General features: G+C 40.3%; 2 protein-coding genes and 1 non-coding gene across 6 annotated transcripts in view; 1 reads left to right on the top strand and 2 right to left on the bottom strand.

Annotated features, from left to right (window-relative positions):
- APP (amyloid beta precursor protein) overlaps window positions 1-10,508 on the top strand; it is a 147,213-nt gene extending 136,705 nt beyond the window's left edge. For all 4 annotated transcript variants that reach the window (XM_053386540.1, XM_053386542.1, XM_053386539.1 and 1 more), the window contains 3 exons: window positions 2,970-3,070; window positions 5,823-5,969; window positions 9,231-10,508. In XM_053386540.1, the coding sequence (XP_053242515.1) occupies window positions 2,970-3,070; window positions 5,823-5,969; window positions 9,231-9,332 (350 nt within the window). In that variant the 3' untranslated portion in view covers window positions 9,333-10,508. The remainder of the gene's footprint in view (window positions 1-2,969; window positions 3,071-5,822; window positions 5,970-9,230) is intronic.
- TRNAA-UGC (transfer RNA alanine (anticodon UGC)) lies at window positions 9,027-9,095 on the bottom strand. Its single transcript has one exon. It is a non-coding gene; the product is annotated as a tRNA-Ala (tRNA).
- A 2,842-nt stretch (window positions 10,509-13,350) lies between the features above and the next one.
- LOC128412941 (GA-binding protein alpha chain-like) lies at window positions 13,351-18,166 on the bottom strand (the record flags this gene model as incomplete). Its single annotated transcript, XM_053386538.1, has 3 exons — window positions 13,351-16,015; window positions 17,166-17,358; window positions 18,019-18,166. Coding segments are annotated over 3 exons (570 nt in total), but the record flags the coding sequence as incomplete, so codon positions are not given.
- Window positions 18,167-21,167: the final 3,001 nt, after the last annotated feature.

The following is a 21,167-nucleotide window of genomic DNA, read 5'->3' as shown; positions in this document are numbered from 1 at the left end:
ATATCATATTTTATTAATAGGAAGGAAAAGAAAGATTTGGTTGATGTGTCAACATAAGGACATTTTCCAGCTTCTGTTTCAAGGGAAACCTCCATTGGAGCCATAGGGGCTTCCCTTGAAATGTAAATAGTTTGAGAGGGAGATGTGTGAGAATAATTGCAAGGTGGGAAAAAGAGTTCAGCTTCTCTAACTTCCCTAAGCAGTGGTCCAGAGACTGCTGATAACAAAAAAATGCCATGCAATTACAGTGGTACCTATAGTTACATACTTAATTCGTTCTGGAGGTCCGTTCTTAAACTGAAACTGTTCTTAACCTGAAGCACCACTTTAGCTAATGGGGCCTCCCACTGCAACCATGCCACCATTGTGCAATTTCTGTTCTCAACCTGAAGCAAAGTTCTTAACCTGAGGTACTATTTCTGGGTTAGCGGAGTCTGTAACCAGAAGCGTATGTAACCTGAAGCGTATGTAACCCGAGGTAACACTGTAATGTATTATAGTTTGGTGTGCTAGTTACACAGGAAGTACACTTGTAGAAGCAAGAACCCCTCTAATATAGTGCAATCACTCTGATGTAATGTCCAAAGAGGGCAGTGGGCCCAAGGTTAGACCTGTGTGCTTCAGAGTTAATCTGTGGCATCTGGATCTCACTGTGCAGCTACGCAGTTAGAGTTAAATAATTCAGCAAATCAATTCTTCCTGGTGTTAAAACCAGTGGGTTCCTCACGCAAGAATAAAACGGAAAGTGTGATATTTTGCAGGTTTGCCATCCTTTTCATATTCTGAAATAAAAGTGCTAGGTTATGAAAGCATATTAGGGCATAGCTAGTTTCCATGAAGAGTTTGTGTGCCATATGTTTAGCAGTTGTACTGATTCATACCAAAGAGAGAAATGGGCTCTGTGTGTGTTTTTCTCCCCTCTTGGGCTTTGTCCAAATCTTCATTTATGGAAGTTGGCTGGTTTCCATAATTCACAGTAGCATGCCAGTAGCAAGATGCCTGCATATTTGGCTACCATTTTATAACTTAAGTCTGAAGCACTTTATGCGCAAACAACATACGGCATTCCAGTGTCTGGAATGATTAATTGCTTTTTGTGAGATGCGCACATAACAAGCTGCCCGTGTGACAAGCCTATGGTTTGCCTTATGGAAAGAGACCTAAGAGATTGCATTTGAGAGAGTGGAATTAAAATTTCAGAGATTTCATAGGAATCTTACTGAAATTTTTAACTTCCATATTTTGTTTGGAAGCTCTGCTATTTACAGTCTCAAGGATGTACACTTTTCCAGAAAGAGTTGTACTCTTAAACCATGCAAGCTTTTCTTAGAAAAAAATACAGTCCTAGATGCATGATTCTATTACATATAGCTAAAATGTTCAGGAGGGTGAACATATACGCACTTCAGTCAATAGCACAACGACTTCTTTGATAATTTGTGGGGCAGAACTATTTTTCAGTGATCTTGTATTATTTGTTACAACTCGAAAGAGAATTTTTACAACAATTCAAAAGGATGTTTGGTTCAATTGACTAGTAGGGTGTCCCTTAAACTGTGAATGCCCAGAGACTGGCAGCAATCTGCCAGGAATTAAATTGGTATTAGTAGCCTGTGCTATTAATAACTACAGCTGGCAATTTTCAGATGCAGAAATTCTAGGCTAGATGAATTGCAGGTCTCATCCCAGTATGGTTGCTGTTTCGCCATTGTGGGTATTTACATTTTAGAAGTGAAGGGCAATATGCATTGTCTTCCAATAAGCAAACAGCCTTTGACTGACTTGTTCAAGTATATCTGAGATAATGCAACCATTTTTTTTAAAAAAAAAAATGAACTGCTTGCACATCTAGACTTTAGTGTGTATGCCACAAATACAGCTACAACAAAGGCAGGTTCTCAAACAAGCTGTGGGTGTGGATCTGACACTGACACACCCCGTTGCTGTCCTGTATTTAGAAATGGGGCAGCCACAACTTTGTGCAGCAATAATTTCTGCCATCACACTAGGCCTAGTAGGTGGGACCCTCTGTTTCCTTCTCCTTTGGTGCCTTCTAGATCTAGGTGACGGTTGAAGTGGCTCTGCCTCCTGAGACGCAGCTGGGACTGGAGGAACGTCCCCTTTGGGGAAGGCAGAGTGTGGGAGGCAGTGGAATAGGCACCATGGCAGTGTCAGAGAGAGGCTCTGACAGCTGTGGAGAGAGCTTGCGGTTCTCATCGCGGACATGGATAAAACAGCAAAGATCTTCACTGTCCAGCTGCCCCAGTCTTGGCAGAGACCCCCACATCCCACTCGGTTCTCCAGCATTTTCCTCACTCAGCCAGCCCATCACAAATGTCCCCTTTTTTGCAAGCCATTCATGATTGACTTGCACATAAGGGATAAGCCTGTGTAGTGGGGCTGTGCCCTAGCCCCACCCTTGGCATCAGATCATCTTCTTTCAACAACTCAGTTGCTGCAGCTCATGAGTAGGGTCTTTAGGCACCTTGGACCCATAATTGTACGGAGCCCCTGCATGTGAGCAGGAGCTCCTTTGCAGACAACTACACAACATGCAGTTATTGAAAGAAGGCCCGATGGTGGGGTGGGACTGGAAGTGCAGCCCTGCCCCACATCTCTATGCTTCTGCCCTGTGCGGAAGTAGCACACGAACAAGGCTGTGAAACAATCTCCATGCTTTGTTCTTTAAAGAATCTCTTTCCCCCTTGGCTATCGATGAAAGTGCATTGTTTGTCTCTCAGTAAGTAGTAGAAAAAGAGCTATTGCTTGGTTTTGTTCTTGCTCCCCACCCACCCCTTTTTTTAAAGTAGCGTCTTCTACCATTATCTCACCATGCACACTTTCATTAGAGGCTTCTTCATATGTTTTCTTGCACTCATGATTGTTGGCAGCAGTGGCGGAGGGTACACATAGAGCTAATCAAAAACTGGTGCTTGTTTCTCTCTCTCTCTCTCTTTGGCCTGATATAGGCTCTGGATTAACCAATGTCAAGACAGAAGAGACTGCAGAGCTAAAGATGGATGCAGAGTACAGACATGATTCAGGATACGAAGTACATCATCAGAAACTGGTGAGTGCGCCCTCTTTCCTTAAACTGGATCCTGCTCTATTCTCCTTAAGACTAATTTTATTTTATGTTACTCTAACTTTGTTCATGAAAATAGCTTGGGGATGTTTCCAATTTCTGTGACTATTGAAATCCTTGTCCTTGGAACCCACAAGATCTTTCATTCACCAATAGTGAAATACTGTGCATATTCTTTTAACGCATTGGGCATCTGCTTATAAATAGCTGCAACTCAGGGGACGCCACTCCTTTATATGTGACTGGGGCAAGGCCACATATAAAGGGACGGATCTGTTGTCATCATCCCTAATTTGGCCTTTCAAGACAGGGTTTGTCAATCTAAAGGTATAATTTAGAAGAAGCTTTGAGCCTTGTTACATCTCAAGAACTGAGCAAGAAGTGGAAAGGGGGGAAGGGAATGCCAGAAACACAAAAGGAAGCAGGAAGAAAGAGGGGGGAAATTCTCTAAAATCCTTTGTTAGGGAGCCGGAAGAAAAAGCAAATGCTGCTGCTTTACTTCCGTAAATGGCAGTTCACAAGGATTTCCTTGTTCCACCTGCCCAGAGCTGTTCCCCACATCCAGAGCTGTCCTTTCTTCCTTCCAGCTTCCCAATATATTATAACAACCAAGGAAGCACTTTGAACATTTCATTTTAAAAAACAGAAACTAAGCCTATGAATATTGGTTTAACTTTTTTATTGGCACAAAATGAACTGATTTGACCTAAGCAATTTGAAACATTTCATGTGTACCTGGAACTTGAACTAAAGCCAAATGTGAATCAACCCAGAATATATCCTGGTCATTCTCTGTGTCTGAAACGCCTTGTTTTCTTAAGGAATAAAGTGTACTGGAGTATTTGACTTCAGATACTGAAACTTGAAAGGTTTTCTTTTTGGAACGTATTCTTGAAGCTAAATGGTGCTGAAAATTAAAATTAGCGTGGGAATCCAATTTGCATTCGGGATAGATAATTGTTCCGTGCAATAATAATAATAATAATCAGCTCTTAGATTCTGGGGATCAAAAATTCCCAGTGCTAGGGAAAAAAAATCCAAAATGCATTAGCTCTCCTGTGTAAAATGCTAGCCTGCAAGGCTCACAAGAGTTAGCATGTTTATGAGTCATTTAAGGGAGGACTTGTTTTGAAAAGGCGTGGGGAGAGGAGGGAAAGTGTATTTCAGTTCATTTACTTCTATTTTATTCTCTTTTAATTATATGGGAGCTAGTATGCAATGGGGAACAACACTAAAAAGAGAATTTAAACCTGTTTCCTCCCCCTACTGTGCTGGGGTGCGTGTGCAATTCAAACAGAATTGCATTGTGCAGTTTTAAAAACAAACACTTTTCTTGAAGGCACAATATTGTTCAGTAACAACCCTCAATATAAATAAATTAATCTGTGTGTTTTTGTTTCTATTCTACACCAGTTTTGTTTTTGTTTTAATCATAGTGCAGGGTAGGGGGTAAGTAGAAGAATAGCACTGAAACCTAAATCTCTTATGAAATAAATAAAATAAAAATAAAAATTTGTCCAGTAGCACCTTAGAGACCAACCAAGTTTGTTCTGGGTCTAAATCTCTTATGATTATTGATAGGTCTGTGTTGTTCTTTGGCAAGCTGGTTAACCTTGCAGTTCAGTACCTGAGCTCGGCATACTCTCAGCACATTATAGGCTTATCTTTGGAACCAATTTTCTCTACTGTCATAGGTGCCTGTGGCTCCACAAGAGTGGCCCCTATCCTAATTGACAATTGATGGTCACACAGTTGAGGGTTTTGTCAGATTGGGAAGTAGAAATTTCCTCACCAATTTCCTTAATGGTCCATCACCTTTGGACAGGATCCCGATGGTCTGTAATGAAGACTCTACTGCTCAGATATATCTGGCAGTTGAGAATAGCCCTTGTTGACGTCTGTAGTGCCAGAAAAGAGGCTGACATAGGAGAAAGTTTTTGGATTCTTGTTCAGTCTCTTTTGGTGACTTTTGAAAGTGAACAGTTTGAGTTCCTCATTGTGAGCCTGTGTGGGAAGAAGGCCTGGGGAGCTCCCTTCTTCAGACCTGGGTTCCTCCTACAATGCAGCTAGGAATGGACGGAGCCAACCATTTCAGTTTCTATATCTTAAGTTCAGTTCTCCCTGCTTCCACATCAATTTGCAAAGCCTGGGTGAGAACTGGTATGCATGTTTGCGTGCCCTTCTCCTAATAGACACATTTTTGCAAGCGGTTTCTCCTAATGTAATGTGTCGAATATTGTTTTCACAGACACACTTGTTTTTCTTTACGTTTGCTCTAATATATGCATGGCTGGAGAACTGCATTACAAAATGAGGAGAAATGTGCATTTTGAAGGATAGATGGGTTTGGTTTGGTTTACATATTGTTCCATGAGGTGCAAACTAGGTAGGTTCATATTAAAATGCAAGCTGAACAAATTTCTTTTCCCACTTCCCCGTCCACATCCTAACACCAGCTCTGTGGCTCCAGGTTATCCCAACTTCACATGTGCATTTCTATGTGTTGCAGATGGGATGCTAGCAATTTCAGATTCTATTCTCCCATGTTACATGAAGAGAAACCGTAATACTAATTTACCTCTTAAATGGAAACAAAGTTTAGGTATTTTCTTGAGCGCTGCTCAGAAACCATTGGATTGTCGAGAGAATTTTTCTTTTGTTTGGCAAGGTGTAAAATGCACAAGTAACAAGTTGCCTAACTCAGTAACTAACTTGCCATTTTTAAATTTTATTTTAGGTATTCTTTGCTGAAGATGTAGGTTCGAACAAAGGTGCCATCATTGGACTAATGGTGGGAGGTGTTGTCATTGCTACAGTAATTGTCATCACTTTGGTGATGCTTAAGAAGAAACAATATACCTCTATCCATCATGGTGTAGTGGAGGTAAGTGAAAATTACTAATAATTATTCTGTGAATGGACAATAGCAGCCAAACACAGCTTATTCCCTTCTACGAAGTCAACTGGATTGCTCCATTTTCTGACTGGATTCTGTTTTCCAGTTGCAAAACCAGTTTGGCTTATGGAGGGGGTGGGGCGCAGGGGAAATAATACTGTGAGTCTGATTTCAAATTGTAATTATAAAATTATATCAAGTGCTGCTGCAGTGCCAGAACAGACTCCCCCTTTCTCTCCTTTTCCCTGTGGTCATCAATGTACCATGAAAATCTGCTCCAAAGAACTGGGGGGACTCTCTGAAGCAATTTGGGGGGGCACTGCAGTGGGTAGGATAGGAAGGGACAGTCCTGTAACATGACTGGAGCTTTGCTCTCACAGCATTAGATACAAACATGAAGCCATAACTGTAGTTTTGTGGTGTGGTTTACATGGTCCCTGTTCCCAGGATATGCTGGAGAACTCAGTTGAGTGACATGCTAACTTTTGCATCTGCAGGGGAAAAAACATTAAGGGATGTTTAAATGGGAACAATTCAAGCAATTGGCCTGTAGACAGTCTCAAACCCCAGCTACAGCTAATGGGTTGAAAGCAGAATGTGACCGATCCATACCAAGTCTGTAGTGTTATGGATTATTTCATCATGAACTGATAGGTAAGGCAGAACAAGAGCTGAAGATTGTCAATATAGATTTGTTCAAGCTGCTGCTGAGCACATTCTTATGTAGGGGATTTGAGCGTAGCGCTGGGAAGCCGTGACATTCTCTAAGGACACCCAAAACTTGATGGATTGGAATGGCTAATATAGCTAGGCTGAGCATTCCTCTGCTTCTTGAAAAAGCTTAAAAGGGGGAAAAAACCCCACGTTCTATCAATGACAGGTTTTGGACCTTCTTCAAAATGTAAGAATTGTTCTCATTTTCCTAGTGTAGAAATGGGCAGAGATCAGGGGGTCAGTGGGGACATGGAGCCTTTCATCTTAGGTGGAATACAATTTCTGGTTGTGCCAGAAGCGGTTGAGTCATGCTGGCCACATGACGCGGAAAGCTGTCTGTGGACAAACGCCGGCTCCCTCAGCCTGAAGCGAATTGAGCGCCACAACCCCATAGTCACCTTTGACTGGACTTAACCGTCCAGGGATCTTTTATTTCAAAATTTTAAAATAAAGCTGATAAAGGCATACGTAGAATACATAGCAGACATACAGATACCCGCTCTATTTCAGCAGTTAGTGAGAGTATCAGTTGTGCTAAGTATGCAGAAATTATTTTCCCAGAGCAGGATTTTTTTTTTATTTTTTGTTGAATTAATGAACATTTGAAGCAGCTGTGGGGAACCTTTAGCCCTCCATATGTTGCTGGAGTCTCATTCTTATCAGCCGGGAGCTGGCCAACGGCCAGGGATGATGGGAGTTGTTGTTCAACAGCATCTGGAGGGCCAAAGGTTCCCCACACCTGATCTGAAGACTGCTGAGACGATACAATTTCACATGATCGCAATGTCATCTTTTGTGAGCAATAAAAATTAACCCTTGAGCAGTATATTCTCTGCAGTGCTTCACCGTAACTGCTGCATTTTTTCTATGGACACCAAGAATGCCTCTTCCAGTGGGAATGTATGCAAGTGACTATAGAAATTAGACTTTTCTTAAGTTAAACGTTAGGAATTAATTGGTGGTGCCTTTTGGGCCATTTGCCACATTTTATTTTATATTGTTGTGATTTTGCTGTTTTATTACTTAATATGAATAAAGGTAAAGGGACCCCTGACCATTAGGTCCAGTCGTGACCAACTCTGGGGTTGCGGCGCTCATCTCGCTTTACTGGCTGAGGGAGCCGGCGTACAGCTTCCGGGTCATGTGGCCAGCATGACTAAGCTGCTTCTGGCGAACCAGAGCAGCACACAGAAACACCGTTTACCTTCCCGCCGGAGTGGTACCTATTTATCTGCTTGCACTTTGACGTGCTTTCGAACTGCTAGGTTGGCAGGAGCAGGGACCGAGCAACGGGAGCTCACCCCGTCGCGGGGATTCGAACTGCCAACCTTCTGATCGGCAAGTCCTAGGCTCTGTGGTTTAACCCACAGCGCCACCCGCATCTCACTTAATATGAATACCATCCTTTTAAAACAAGTTTAATGAATCCAGTTCAAATGAACGAGACTCTTAATCTCTGGTTTGTGGGTTCAAGTCCCACATTGGGCAAAAGATTCCTGCACTGCAGGATGTTGGACTAGAAGACCCTTGTGGTCTCTTCCAACTCTACAATCTGTGATTCTGTGAACCAAACTAACATAGTTGATAAGGTACCTCAGTTCAGCTGTAACATGCAGTATATAAATCCTTTTATAAATAAAAAGATACGTTTAGAACAGAGGGTTTGAACCCACTCTTCTCCTGCATCTGTGAACATGCAAGGGGACAGCAGCATCAAGCCTGTCAGCAGCATGAATACACTCTTGGTGTGCTTCACACACAAAGGACTTCTCAAAACTTAACCCAGGCATAGGCAACTCGCCCTCCAGATGTTTTAAGACTACAGCTCCCATCATCCCTGACCACTGGTCGTCAGCTAGGGATGATGGGAGTTGTAGTCCCAAAACATCTGGAGGGGTGAGTTTGCCTATGCCTGACTTAGCCTCAAGAAGAGCCCCTGCTGGATCATGGCAGAAGCCCGTGAAGTCCAGTATCCTGTTCTCCCTCACATTGCCTTTTCACAATGGCACTGAGTGTGTAGCTCCCAGAATACACATCGGCATTGGTGTCTATTGCTAATCTGTGAGATTCTGTGACTGGGGACCATAGTATGTACAGTCAATGTACACACCTACTGCGTCTCCCCACCAAACACACACATCTAGAGTCTTTCAGCATGACTTGTGAAAGAGGTTGCTCTTGCAAACTGTCAGGACACTGATCCTCAGCAGAGACCCTGGTCTGCTGGCTTCGAAACATAGAAAGATTTTTGATACTGAGTCAGACAACTACTCCATCTCTTTTCTACGATAACAGGCAGGGTTTCAGGCAGTGTTCTTTCCCAGCCCTACCTAGAGATGCTGGGGATTGAACCCAGGACGTTCTGCTTGCAAAGCAGATGCTTTACCACTGAGCTACAGCCACGGAGCTTCAAAGAGTTGACCAGGAGGTGTGGGAGGGGGGGCAACCCTATTTCTTCCATTTACACTGTCAACGTGAGAGTTGTGTGCTGCCCGTGTGGGACCATGACTCTGGTCTTCCTTCTACCTACCTTAGGTGGACGCCGCAGTGACACCAGAGGAACGCCACCTGTCCAAGATGCAACAAAATGGCTACGAGAATCCAACCTACAAGTTCTTTGAACAGATGCAGAACTAGAACACCACAGCAGCCTCATGAGTTGGACAGCAAAATGATTGCTTCACTGCCCATTGGTGTTCAGTTAGAGAATAATGTGGAAACAAGCAAGAACGAACAAACACTTTGTTTTATTATTTACTCATTATCGCCTTTTGACAGCTGTGCTGTAACACAAGTAGATGCCTGAACTTGAATTATAAAATCAGTAATGTATTCTTCTCTCTCTTTACATTTCAGTCTTTACACTACATTATTAATGAATGTTTTTTGTGTACTGTAAAGTTTAGCTGTACTTAACTAGTGCATGAATAGCTTCTTTCCCAATTATTTATCATATAGCTCCTTTAGCCAGTTGTATATTATTCTTGTGATTTGTGAAGGGGGGAAATTAAGTCCTAATTGAAATATGCTTTAAGAATCGATGGGGGATGCTTTCTGTGTACGTGGGGTTGAGCTGCTTCTCTTTGCTGAGTTTTCCTTTTTCTGATCACTATGCATTTTAAGGTCAAGATGAATTTTTCTTCTTTCTTTTTTTAGAAAAGTATTCCAGATGAGTTGAAATTATTTTCCTCTGCAGTTGCATTTTATTGTACAGATTGTTGCTTCTGCTGTATTAGTGATGTAGAAATCATGGGAATACACGTTTGTTTCTTTGTGCCTGTTTTATGTGCACACCTTAGGCATTAAGGGGATGAACTTTCCTTTCCCATGTATCTTTTCATATTTTAAAAAAATAAAAGGAATCCTTGTTAATTGTGAGCACTTTTATAGGGGGGCGGGGGGAAGTGCCTGCTGGTTGAAAAATTAACAGGGATCCTACAAGCGTTTCTGCAGGATGATTGTACAGAATCATTGCTTATGAATTGATAGCTTTCTACACTGTGTTACATAAATAAATTACAAATAAAACCAATGGGCAAGAGTTTTATTTGAATGAAGAACTAAGTATTTTGGGGGTGACTTTAACAGTGACCATCAAATGTTCAGACGTAGGGGGTTGGGTGGTGGTTGGTTTTTGTTCTTTTTCTTCCTTTCCAAGTAGACCTGATTCATAGATTTCCCATTTTGAATATAGTGGAACAAAACAGCGGTGGGTGAGAGGGCTGTTTGCTTGGGCATGCCTTCCCTCTAAAATGTCCTTTTTTTCATTTTGTATAATAGTGTTTTAATGTAAATAAATACATTCCTGGAGGAGCTCCATTGTAGTGGTGTGAGTCTGTAGCAGTTACCTTGAATTTTCTGCTTGATGGTTTGTATAGGTTGTACATTCATTACAGAATTCAGTACTCCGGCTTCTCCAACAAGCGTAGAAAGCAGGAAACTGTTCGCTGAATGGCACTCTTCTGTTAGAACTTGTGCAGCACTATTGGTTTCCTATTGAAATTGGAAATGCAATGGCTTGTCCTACTGCTCAGTCAGGTCATTACCAGAATCTCAAACGCTGGTTGCTTTTTAGCACAAGGAACACTTGAGGAAAGAACATGTTGGCTCATCAAATGGCAGGTCAAGGTGCACCCCAGTCAACGTTTTAACAAGGTAGGAACAATTCTGATGGGGCTACCTTCTATAAAATGCCCTCCCTCTTCCACCTTAGACAGTTCCAACCCCCAGTTTCTATGACAGTGATGACATCCAAACTGACCTAGGAAAGATCCAGCTGCACAGACGTTGAGCTTAAAGTGGTGAGTTGCCATTTCAGTGTCATGTTATTTCATTTTTTGTGACAAAATATGCAATCTGGTATAGAACTTGGCCTTCTGAAATTCTGTTTTCATTTGTTTAAACTTCCTAAGGGTGCAGGGAGATGAAAAGGCCTGGCAAGCGATTTCTTTTATCTAAGCAAGCCAAATGGCTTTAGGTATGACTTTCAGCAAGGTCTTCGGAAGCCTGCTTCCCCACAACCAGACCACAGTATAGAGGAAGTTTTTAATGTTTGATGCCTTACTGTGTTTTAATTTGTTGGAAGCCACCCAGAGTGGCTGAGGCAATACAGTCAGATGAGTGGGATATAAATTTGTTGTTGTTGTTGTAGAAGAAGAAGAAGAAGAAGAAGAAGAAGAAGAAGAAGAAGAAGAAGACTGTTCATTAGATGGGACCCTTGATCCACTTAAGTGTTAAGTGTTCAGGGCACTTTGACTCTCAGTCAGCCTGGTTTTTCAGCACGCATATTGTAGCTACTATATATGGTAATTTTTATTTCAGCAAATCAAACCAAAAATTTAGAATAGTCAGTAAGTGCTTTTAGACATATGCATGCAACCTATAAGGGGCATGGTGTTTGTTCAATGATGCTACCTTGTGAATCTGAATACTACAAATATAGTGTCCAAGTGGTATCTTTGGCATTAGCGGTGGCAAGAAAACACCCACATTTGGGTGATGGGTTTTTTTAAAAATGTCCTTTTATACATTACTTAGTATTTTGGTAAGGATGTATTCTGAAACATGGAGGACCACAAACAGCAACTCCCTAGAAGACCTAAGTGACCAGGCTGGCATGTAAGGGATTAGGCAGTACTTGAGGAATCCCAGACACAAGTTGTTAAGGCTCACCAAAGGACTTTGGCAAGTGGTCCAGAAAGGTACCTTCACTGTCAAGTAGCTCTTGAATCTAGAGGAAAGCTGTCAACTGAGGCTCCAGCAATTAAAGAAATGCTGGACAATTTAGAAGCCAACCAGTCATTAATGCCCTAGTTTAAGGCACCAGTAGCGCAGACATACATTGCAGATACAGGGTTTGCTGGATATATAAACTCATACTGGAACACCTTGGAAGAGACCTGGTCTGGGAAGAGGCCTGCCCGGTGAACAGTCTTTGAAATCACACCTCCCCCCCCCCTCCTGTGCATTTTGATAGGCAGAGTGGCATAAGTTAAAACTTGAGCACATGTTGAGCTGGAAGCAGAAAGGACTATGTGGGGATTAACCTTTCATCCCTTGTCAGCACATCAGATCTAAGTACAGATTTCATTGGGGGAGGGGACCAAATTCTGGATTTCTGAAGGATTTTTATTTGCAATCCACTTGTCTTTCACTCAAGGACAAAGCAGAAATGAATGCAACTTGCCAGTTTTCATCTTTAGGTTTCTGGGGTGCGCCTCTGAACTACAACTCAGCCAGTTACTAATGGACTGCATCCTTTGGCTGTTGCTGAGGCAGCTGCCTGGTTTCACCGAGGCCAAAAGGAAGGCACAAGATGTTTAACAAAAATAGCTCAAATCTATAAGCTGCTGTGCAGAGCTGCCCCCACAGGCTATTATTTTATCCTGCTGCTTTTAAATACAACTGTGAGTTTGGGATGCTGTAGGACTGAAAATGTACCACTGATACATGCAGTGAAATAATCCAGCAAAAATAGAGGTTATTCTGCTGTTTTACAGGTATGCTTCCATAATAGCTAAGATGGGCTCTGCTGGGGTTCAGAGCAACAGCAGAAGCAGATTAGAGCATTTGTGACAATATACATAGACTGAAAAATAATGATGCTAATTCAGATAGTAAAAAGGTGAAGAAATCCAACTTAAGATATATTTGTTGTATACACAAATTGAAGCATTGTTGTCTTAGGAACTTTACTGATTTCCTTAGTGCCATTATTTTGCAAGAATTACCCATTACTATTATTGCAAACACTGAAATTATGCTGAAGTTACACTGGGCGACATCCAGTGGCAGTTCATACAATTTCAACCTGCACAATGGATTTTTTCTTCCTCCCTGTAGCCATTTGTGTGACCCCAAAATTGGCTTCTTAGGTCTGGGGGAATTCTCAGAGCAAATTTTGGGGCTTTATGGAAGTCTACCCAGACGATGAAAGGAAAGCACCATTGTACAGCTTGACATTTGTTTCGCAATCAAGCAAAATGTCTACCAATGAATTTAAGAGATGCACAAACTGCAGAAATGCTGGAGCAATGATATTTTTTATCATTTGCATTCTCTCTTCCTTTTCTACTACATGTCACATCTACTAAATTTACTAAGAAAGCACTGCAAAAAGTTATATACACTTTGTGAATGTACAGAAGACAAAACATTTTGTTGTGTAAAATTTTATTTTCTTTACTATATTGACAATTTTATGCACAAATATTTTAGAGTAAAAATAGAAAATAATTGTTTTATGTAAAATTCAACACAAAAGAAATACATAATTAGCAGAATATGTGTCCTTAAAGAGTAAAAATGTATGCAAAACCCCCTCCATTTTACAAAAAATTGGGAATATACCTTCTATATTTTTCTTCTGACAGCCACACAATGCTATTTGACATACAATAATCCATACCTTACTGAAGACCTCGATTAGTCACAGATTGTCCCCACAATAAATCTGACACGTATGTACTGTTTTTAAAACACATCAGTACTCTATACATGGGGAAAATATTGCAAGAAGTGCAGCAAACTTACAAACGAAGTATAATGAAATTTTAAAATTCAGAAAACAAATCCAATGTATATATAATAAAAGGCCATGTGCCATGTTTACTAATATGGCTTATTCTGTTATGTGCAATTATGTGCATAGCTGAGAGTATATTTATGACAGCATTAATATATGTAATTTGTGGTCACCCTTTTCTATCCCAAGGTTTACCGGCTGCCTTCTTTTACAGGGAAAAATTAGATGCCTGTACACTTCAAACACATCTTAAAGAGATGCATATGAACTAGTAATGGAAGTTATGTTGCTTGTCTTCCTTAGCACTACATAAAATGTCCAAACCCATATTTTTAGGAATGCAGCTTCTCTCCCCTCCCCTTCCCACCCCAGCTATGGACTAATGGCTCCAGTGATGCATAGGAGTTCAAAGTCTTGATATATGATTAAAGTGGGTTTTTTCCTCTTAACATAATTATCATTCAGACTTTGAGAGAAAACATATTCTTAACCAGCTTGACTAACAGCATAAAATATTAGTGTAACTTAAACTGCAATCCTGTAATGTTAAATACAAGTCCCACTGGAGTCAATGGACTTAACCGGCCATCAGAAACATTAAATGTCACCCAAAGGTTTAAACACTTTCTTTGCCTAATGATGTTTAAATACCAGAATATCTTCTACGTTTCTAAGCAGTCTGAAAATAAGCAAATGAGTCGAGCTGCAACTACAGCTACTATCTTACATTCCCAAGACTAAGCTACATTTTATGTTCAGTGCTTTTTACCGTAAGCCTGTTTTTCAGCTCTGAGTGATTTGCTCTTACAGATGAAGGCCCTGTTTAACATCTGCACTTTCACTGATTGTTAAGTGAAACCACAACTTCAGACGAGTTTGTTCTTTTAATTGTGATGATTCAACAAAAAGCCTACATTCAGAACAAAGGGATATTTATACCAAACAAAGGGAAGGCAAAGAAAAATAGCATAAGCTTATCTAGATTTAATTTGGTTATCTTTTTAAAAATGTTAATTAACTATGAGTGATACACACCCTTTTCTTTCCAAAGCATCATAACAACAACTTGGAAATTTAAGGAATTTAAAGAAAACTGCATTTTTCTGTATCTTAATACAGAGGTCTATATAACATTGAGAAGTCAAACTTCTTTTCTTATCAATTTACCTGCAGATTACATTTTATTTCTCAACAGGTAGGGGCTTCTCTCTGTGATTAACTTAAGTCTTCAGATCAAAGTCAGCTACACTGCAAGTATACGCAGAATCAGCTGATATACTCTGCAGTGTAGATTAAAACAAAGCAAAACCTATTCTTTGGATGAGAGACAGCATTTCAAGTTTTTAATCTCGTAATAGGAAAAATGTGGAAAACTTTTTTTGTGCCAGACATTAAGCTTAGCAATGTCTCTCAAGATAGTTGAGCACTTTCCCTCAAATACACGTTATCTACATATTTTATCAAAATACTCATAATTGGTTTTTGACCTTGCTGGACTTAAATTTGGATTTCTCTTTAGCAGTGATCTCCCAATTCTGCCTATAGTACACTTCTTTTGCGATGAGAAATCATCTTAGGAGCACGGTACTTTTCAGTGTGTTTTTTACAGCCTGACATGCTTAGATAATGAGCATGGTTAAGAGTAGCTGCCTTACCTCTGGAAATACATTACTTTTAATTTGGTAGCTTAGAAATGGAAGTGCAGAGAACTAAATTCAGAATATTGACAGGTTCACATCGTGTAAATATGCTTCAATTTCTCAAAACGCTGGACAAATTGTGAGTATGGCATAACATGGCACCAACCAATTTTGAGCTCTCTTACCGATCCAGCAACTTGTCACATCATGTCTGTCTTCATGCTGAAGAATCTGGAGTGCCTTTAACATACATGAAATATATACCTTTACGTGAAAAAGATCCAAATTTATGGGAGTCTCAGTTCTCCGTAGAAAAACCATGCATCATATTGAACTGCCAAGGAATGAAGTAGCTCCCATTTTAGGACCAGAAACTGCTCGATATACAAGAAAGGCCTCATGCTCCCAAGCTTTTAGGTCCTGGTACTCAGTTATCTTTTTCTGTTTGCAGAGATGCCGTAGCCAGTGCAACTGCTGTGACGGGCTGTGCAATACCATGGAGTTGCATCTTGGCCAGTTTCTTTTGTTCACACTCTGTGACCAACCGGTTCAACTCTGCTGCGCTGTACCCAATGAGAGTCTTCAAGTCACAGACAAATTTGTATACAAACCTCTTGCCTTGCACTTTGCAGATCATGTCTCCATCGTAGTAATACCTTCATTTAGAAAAAAGGGAACAAAAATTCCTTGAAAAAGTAACTGATGATAACTAACACGGATGATAACTATAAAATTTGACAAAGAGAAAAATAAGCTGCCTTTCTAACTTAAAGCATGCCCCTTGCCTCACATCTAACAAGATCGCGAAGGTGGCAAAATGTAAGGATGACTTTGCAGACCATCACAAACTTATTTTCCTTTTGTAGGCCCTGAATTACAGTGCAGCCTCAACTGTTTGAGAATGTCTATCTGAATGGAGGCTTCAGAGGGACACTTGAGCCTACTTTCTTATCACCTAGAGAAACCAACAGTCAGTGCAAATGAGTGTTCTGATATATGCAGCCTTGCATACTTGTTTGCTCAATTTAACCAATGCAGCAGAAAGAATCTACTTTGCCATTGCTTTATGCACGAAACTGGGTCTTGTGGAGTTCAACACCACTGAATGCACAACAGAATCACCATGCTTGTGATAGGACAACATGGATACACGTTCAGGAGATGGGCTGCATGTACACTGTCATTATAGTTTTGTGGAAAATAATAATGTGTATTCACCATTGGAAGCTGAGGGATTATGGGTTTTAGTTAAACTTTCAACATTTAGACATATTGCCTTATTACAATGAATAGTTAAATTTTGCCTTCAGCTGACTTTCCTAGAGTATTTAGCTGGCTATAAAGTACAGTTAGTATATGTGACAGCATGCAGTTAATTAAAGTTAATAGTTCACTGAAGTCCACACATTCAGAAGGGGAAGCCACTTTAAAGTATTGTCTAAATCAATATGATGAGCAGTATTCAATTTAATTAATTAATTTACTATTCTTCATAAATTGACACTGGACTTATGACAGACCAAAGGAAGTACTTCACATAATACATAGTTAACAAAAGAATTCGCTGCCACAGTTTGTGGATATGGCCATTAAAGTTTAAAAGGGAATTAGAAAATTCATGGAATGTAAATGGAACCAGAATATTCAAAAGCAGTGTACTTTAGAATACCACATGCCAGGGACAAACAACAGGAAAGCCATCACCTTCATGCTCTGTTTGTGAAGTTCTGTGGGCAACTGGGGGTTATTGTTAGAATCAGACTCTGATCTGATCCAGTATAAGCAGTTCTTATGTTCTTAACTTACCGTAAAGCACGGCTGAGTTTCTCATAGTTCATAGTAGGCTTATTTTTACGTTGTCCCCATTTCTGTGCAACTAGTTCTGGTTGATTTAGTTTGAACTCTCCTTCATCACCAACCCATGAAATGCAGTCTCGAGCATCTTTGTCAGTCAGAAGCTCAAGCAAAAATTGCCAGAGTTGGATCTGGCCATTGTTTCCTATTGAGAATGAAATGATTAAAATGCAAATGTAAAACCATGTTTTTCATCTCATTATGAGCCTCACTTGTGAAATAGACTAAAAAGCTTTAAGTGAATAAGCTTTCCAGTAAACTAAACTCCTTGGGGTAAGAAATTAAACATAAAATATACTCAAGATAAAGTAAATATCCTGACTGATAAAAAAAAAGTTTAACTTGAAAGCTTGCTTACATTGTGTACCATTTTAATGGGTCCTATTACCCTACTATTGTAGAAAAATTACCCTTAACCTGAAGCAAATCTGCAATCAATACACTGGTGTATTAAAAACCTCATATCCCAACTTTATTTAAAAAATAGCTTTATGGAGTTTGTATCTTTCATTAATGTTAATTTTAAAATCTATTTTTGTTGTGTCTATTCTCTCTGTTGCACAAGATGGGCATTCTTTTATCTACCAGCTATGAAATCATTATTTTTTCTGTCTTGATGGTTCTTCCTCCAAGAGTCTTCAGGTTGAGATAAATTATTTTAAGAAATAGGAACTTTGCTCATTCAAATAAAACTGACCTTTGTTCTTCTAAGATACTAACAAATTCTACAGTACTCTCTATGGACTGGAATATTCATACTATAATGGATACTTAAAATCTTTTGGTTTTAGTTAAAAGAAAATACCTGTTCTGTTCCCAGGTGAACTTCTATCTTCTCCAGAAATCCTTGGTGCTCTCTGCACTTTTGCTGTCTTTGCACTGCTGTTGATGACTTTAATAGTGGTTGGAGTAGCCGGCTGTACAGATGCTGGAATAATCTGCACAGCTACAGAGAAAACATATGATTATATACCCATAAGATTAGAAATGGGTATTAGATGCATAAGCAGAAATTCCCATGTCAGATACCAAGACACAGGAACAGCCCAAGATATTACAGACATTTGACATGGAATATAATCATATGAGCTAGTTAAAGAACAGAGGAACATGTAATAAAATATTACAAATGCTGGTGAATTTACATTATGAGATCATTTTCTTAAACTTTAGCTCCAGTAATCTGCACTATACAGATGAAGGGATATTGAACTGGAGATAGAGTAGTTTTAATATTTTCTCTGAAGGGTATACAAACAGCTTTATTCAGCCCTTCTATAACCAAAGACCAGATAACGTCCAACAGCATTATCAATAAGTCATCTGAAAAATGGTGTCATTGCCTAGCACTTGGAAATAAACATTTGTGATGGAGTTAGTTCCCTACAGCAATATGCCTGGAACACCGAAGTATTTTCATTTTTTATTATTATTAGTTACAATGCTGCATCAGAAACAGTGGTTTTTGGCACAGCAAGTCTTTCAGTTTGTCTGCATAACTAGGGAAACCAATCTCTGTATAATTAAAGAGTTTGTATTATACACAAAATGAATTTCTGAGTTGTGAAGTAGTGACGGCTTGTCAACTAGTCTGTAGAGGGGGAACCTTTGACTCATGGGCCAAATCAGGCCCACCTAGGTTCGTTATTGGGCCCATAAAGCTGGTATACCAAAGTCATGGCCACCTGCCTGATACAAAAGCTAAGTTTGCAGTTGGTGCCAATCAGCACTGACTGAAAACCCTGCTGGGATAAGGGGTACTCAAGAGTCTGCAGACTCCAGCTTATCCCAAATGGAGTTAAGGCAGTATCAATAAGCAAGCTTCTTTCAGCAAGTATCATCCTCTGCAACCCAGCTTGAGTTCAAGCCTATTTGGAGGGAGGAGAGAGATAACTACAAAGGGGTGTGTGTGTGTGTGTGTGTGTGTGTGCGCGCGCGCGCCACAGCATGTAATTTATTACAATAGAGTATTCCTAAAAATTCTGGTTCTTTCTGCAGACCACTGAGCCTCCATGCAGGCACTCCTAAGAGCATGCTCCTGATTCTTTCCTTTGAAACAGGGTCACCTGATATGTTGATGTCAGGTGATGTGATAGCAGTCAGCCCAAGTCACCTGTCAAAGTGTCCTGTGGAGGATGGGTAAGCATAGCATCTCACCTGCCATTCCCCTCCCCTGTCTATACTATCATTTTTCTATTTTTATTGAAAAGCTTAAGGGCTCTGCCACCACAAATCTGAAGTGTGCATCAATGTTACCCCAAATTTTGTGACTACTCTAATTTATGCAAATACCTTCTGATTTTGCATGTACAGTCACACCTTGGTTCTCGAACAGAATCCGTTCCAGAAGTCCATTTGACTTCTGAAAACGTTTGAAAACCAATGCATCACTTGAGATTGGCTGCGGAAGCTGCATCGGATGTTCAGGTTCCAAAGAACATTTGCAATCCGGAACACTCAGAAGAAGAAGAAGAAGAAGAAGAAGAAGACTGTTCATTAGATGGGACCCTTGATCCACTTAAGTGTTAAGTGTTCAGGGCACTTTGACTCTCAGTCAGCCTGGTTTTTCAGCACGCATATTGTAGCTACTATATATGGTAATTTTTATTTCAGCAAATCAAACCAAAAATTTAGAATAGTCAGTAAGTGCTTTTAGACATATGCATGCAACCTATAAGGGGCATGGTGTTTGTTCAATGATGCTACCTTGTGAATCTGAATACTACAAATATAGTGTCCAAGTGGTATCTTTGGCATTAGCGGTGGCAAGAAAACACCCACATTTGGGTGATGGGTTTTTTTAAAAATGTCCTTTTATACATTACTTAGTATTTTGGTAAGGATGTATTCTGAAACATGGAGGACCACAAACAGCAACTCCCTAGAAGACCTAAGTGACCAGGCTGGCATGTAAGGGATTAGGCAGTACTTGAGGAATCCCAGACACAAGTTGTTAAGGCTCACCAAAGGACTTTGGCAAGTGGTCCAGAAAGGTACCTTCACTGTCAAGTAGCTCTTGAATCTAGAGGAAAGCTGTCAACTGAGGCTCCAGCAATTAAAGAAATGCTGGACAATTTAGAAGCCAACCAGTCATTAATGCCCTAGTTTAAGGCACCAGTAGCGCAGACATACATTGCAGATACAGGGTTTGCTGGATATATAAACTCATACTGGAACACCTTGGAAGAGACCTGGTCTGGGAAGAGGCCTGCCCGGTGAACAGTCTTTGAAATCACACCTCCCCCCCCCCTCCTGTGCATTTTGATAGGCAGAGTGGCATAAGTTAAAACTTGAGCACATGTTGAGCTGGAAGCAGAAAGGACTATGTGGGGATTAACCTTTCATCCCTTGTCAGCACATCAGATCTAAGTACAGATTTCATTGGGGGAGGGGACCAAATTCTGGATTTCTGAAGGATTTTTATTTGCAATCCACTTGTCTTTCACTCAAGGACAAAGCAGAAATGAATGCAACTTGCCAGTTTTCATCTTTAGGTTTCTGGGGTGCGCCTCTGAACTACAACTCAGCCAGTTACTAATGGACTGCATCCTTTGGCTGTTGCTGAGGCAGCTGCCTGGTTTCACCGAGGCCAAAAGGAAGGCACAAGATGTTTAACAAAAATAGCTCAAATCTATAAGCTGCTGTGCAGAGCTGCCCCCACAGGCTATTATTTTATCCTGCTGCTTTTAAATACAACTGTGAGTTTGGGATGCTGTAGGACTGAAAATGTACCACTGATACATGCAGTGAAATAATCCAGCAAAAATAGAGGTTATTCTGCTGTTTTACAGGTATGCTTCCATAATAGCTAAGATGGGCTCTGCTGGGGTTCAGAGCAACAGCAGAAGCAGATTAGAGCATTTGTGACAATATACATAGACTGAAAAATAATGATGCTAATTCAGATAGTAAAAAGGTGAAGAAATCCAACTTAAGATATATTTGTTGTATACA

The sequence above is a fragment of the Podarcis raffonei genome, chromosome 4 (assembly GCF_027172205.1).
Source record: "Podarcis raffonei isolate rPodRaf1 chromosome 4, rPodRaf1.pri, whole genome shotgun sequence".
In the NCBI taxonomy this organism is placed as follows: Eukaryota; Metazoa; Chordata; class Lepidosauria; order Squamata; family Lacertidae; genus Podarcis; species Podarcis raffonei.
This window is presented reverse-complemented; position numbering and strand designations above follow the sequence as displayed.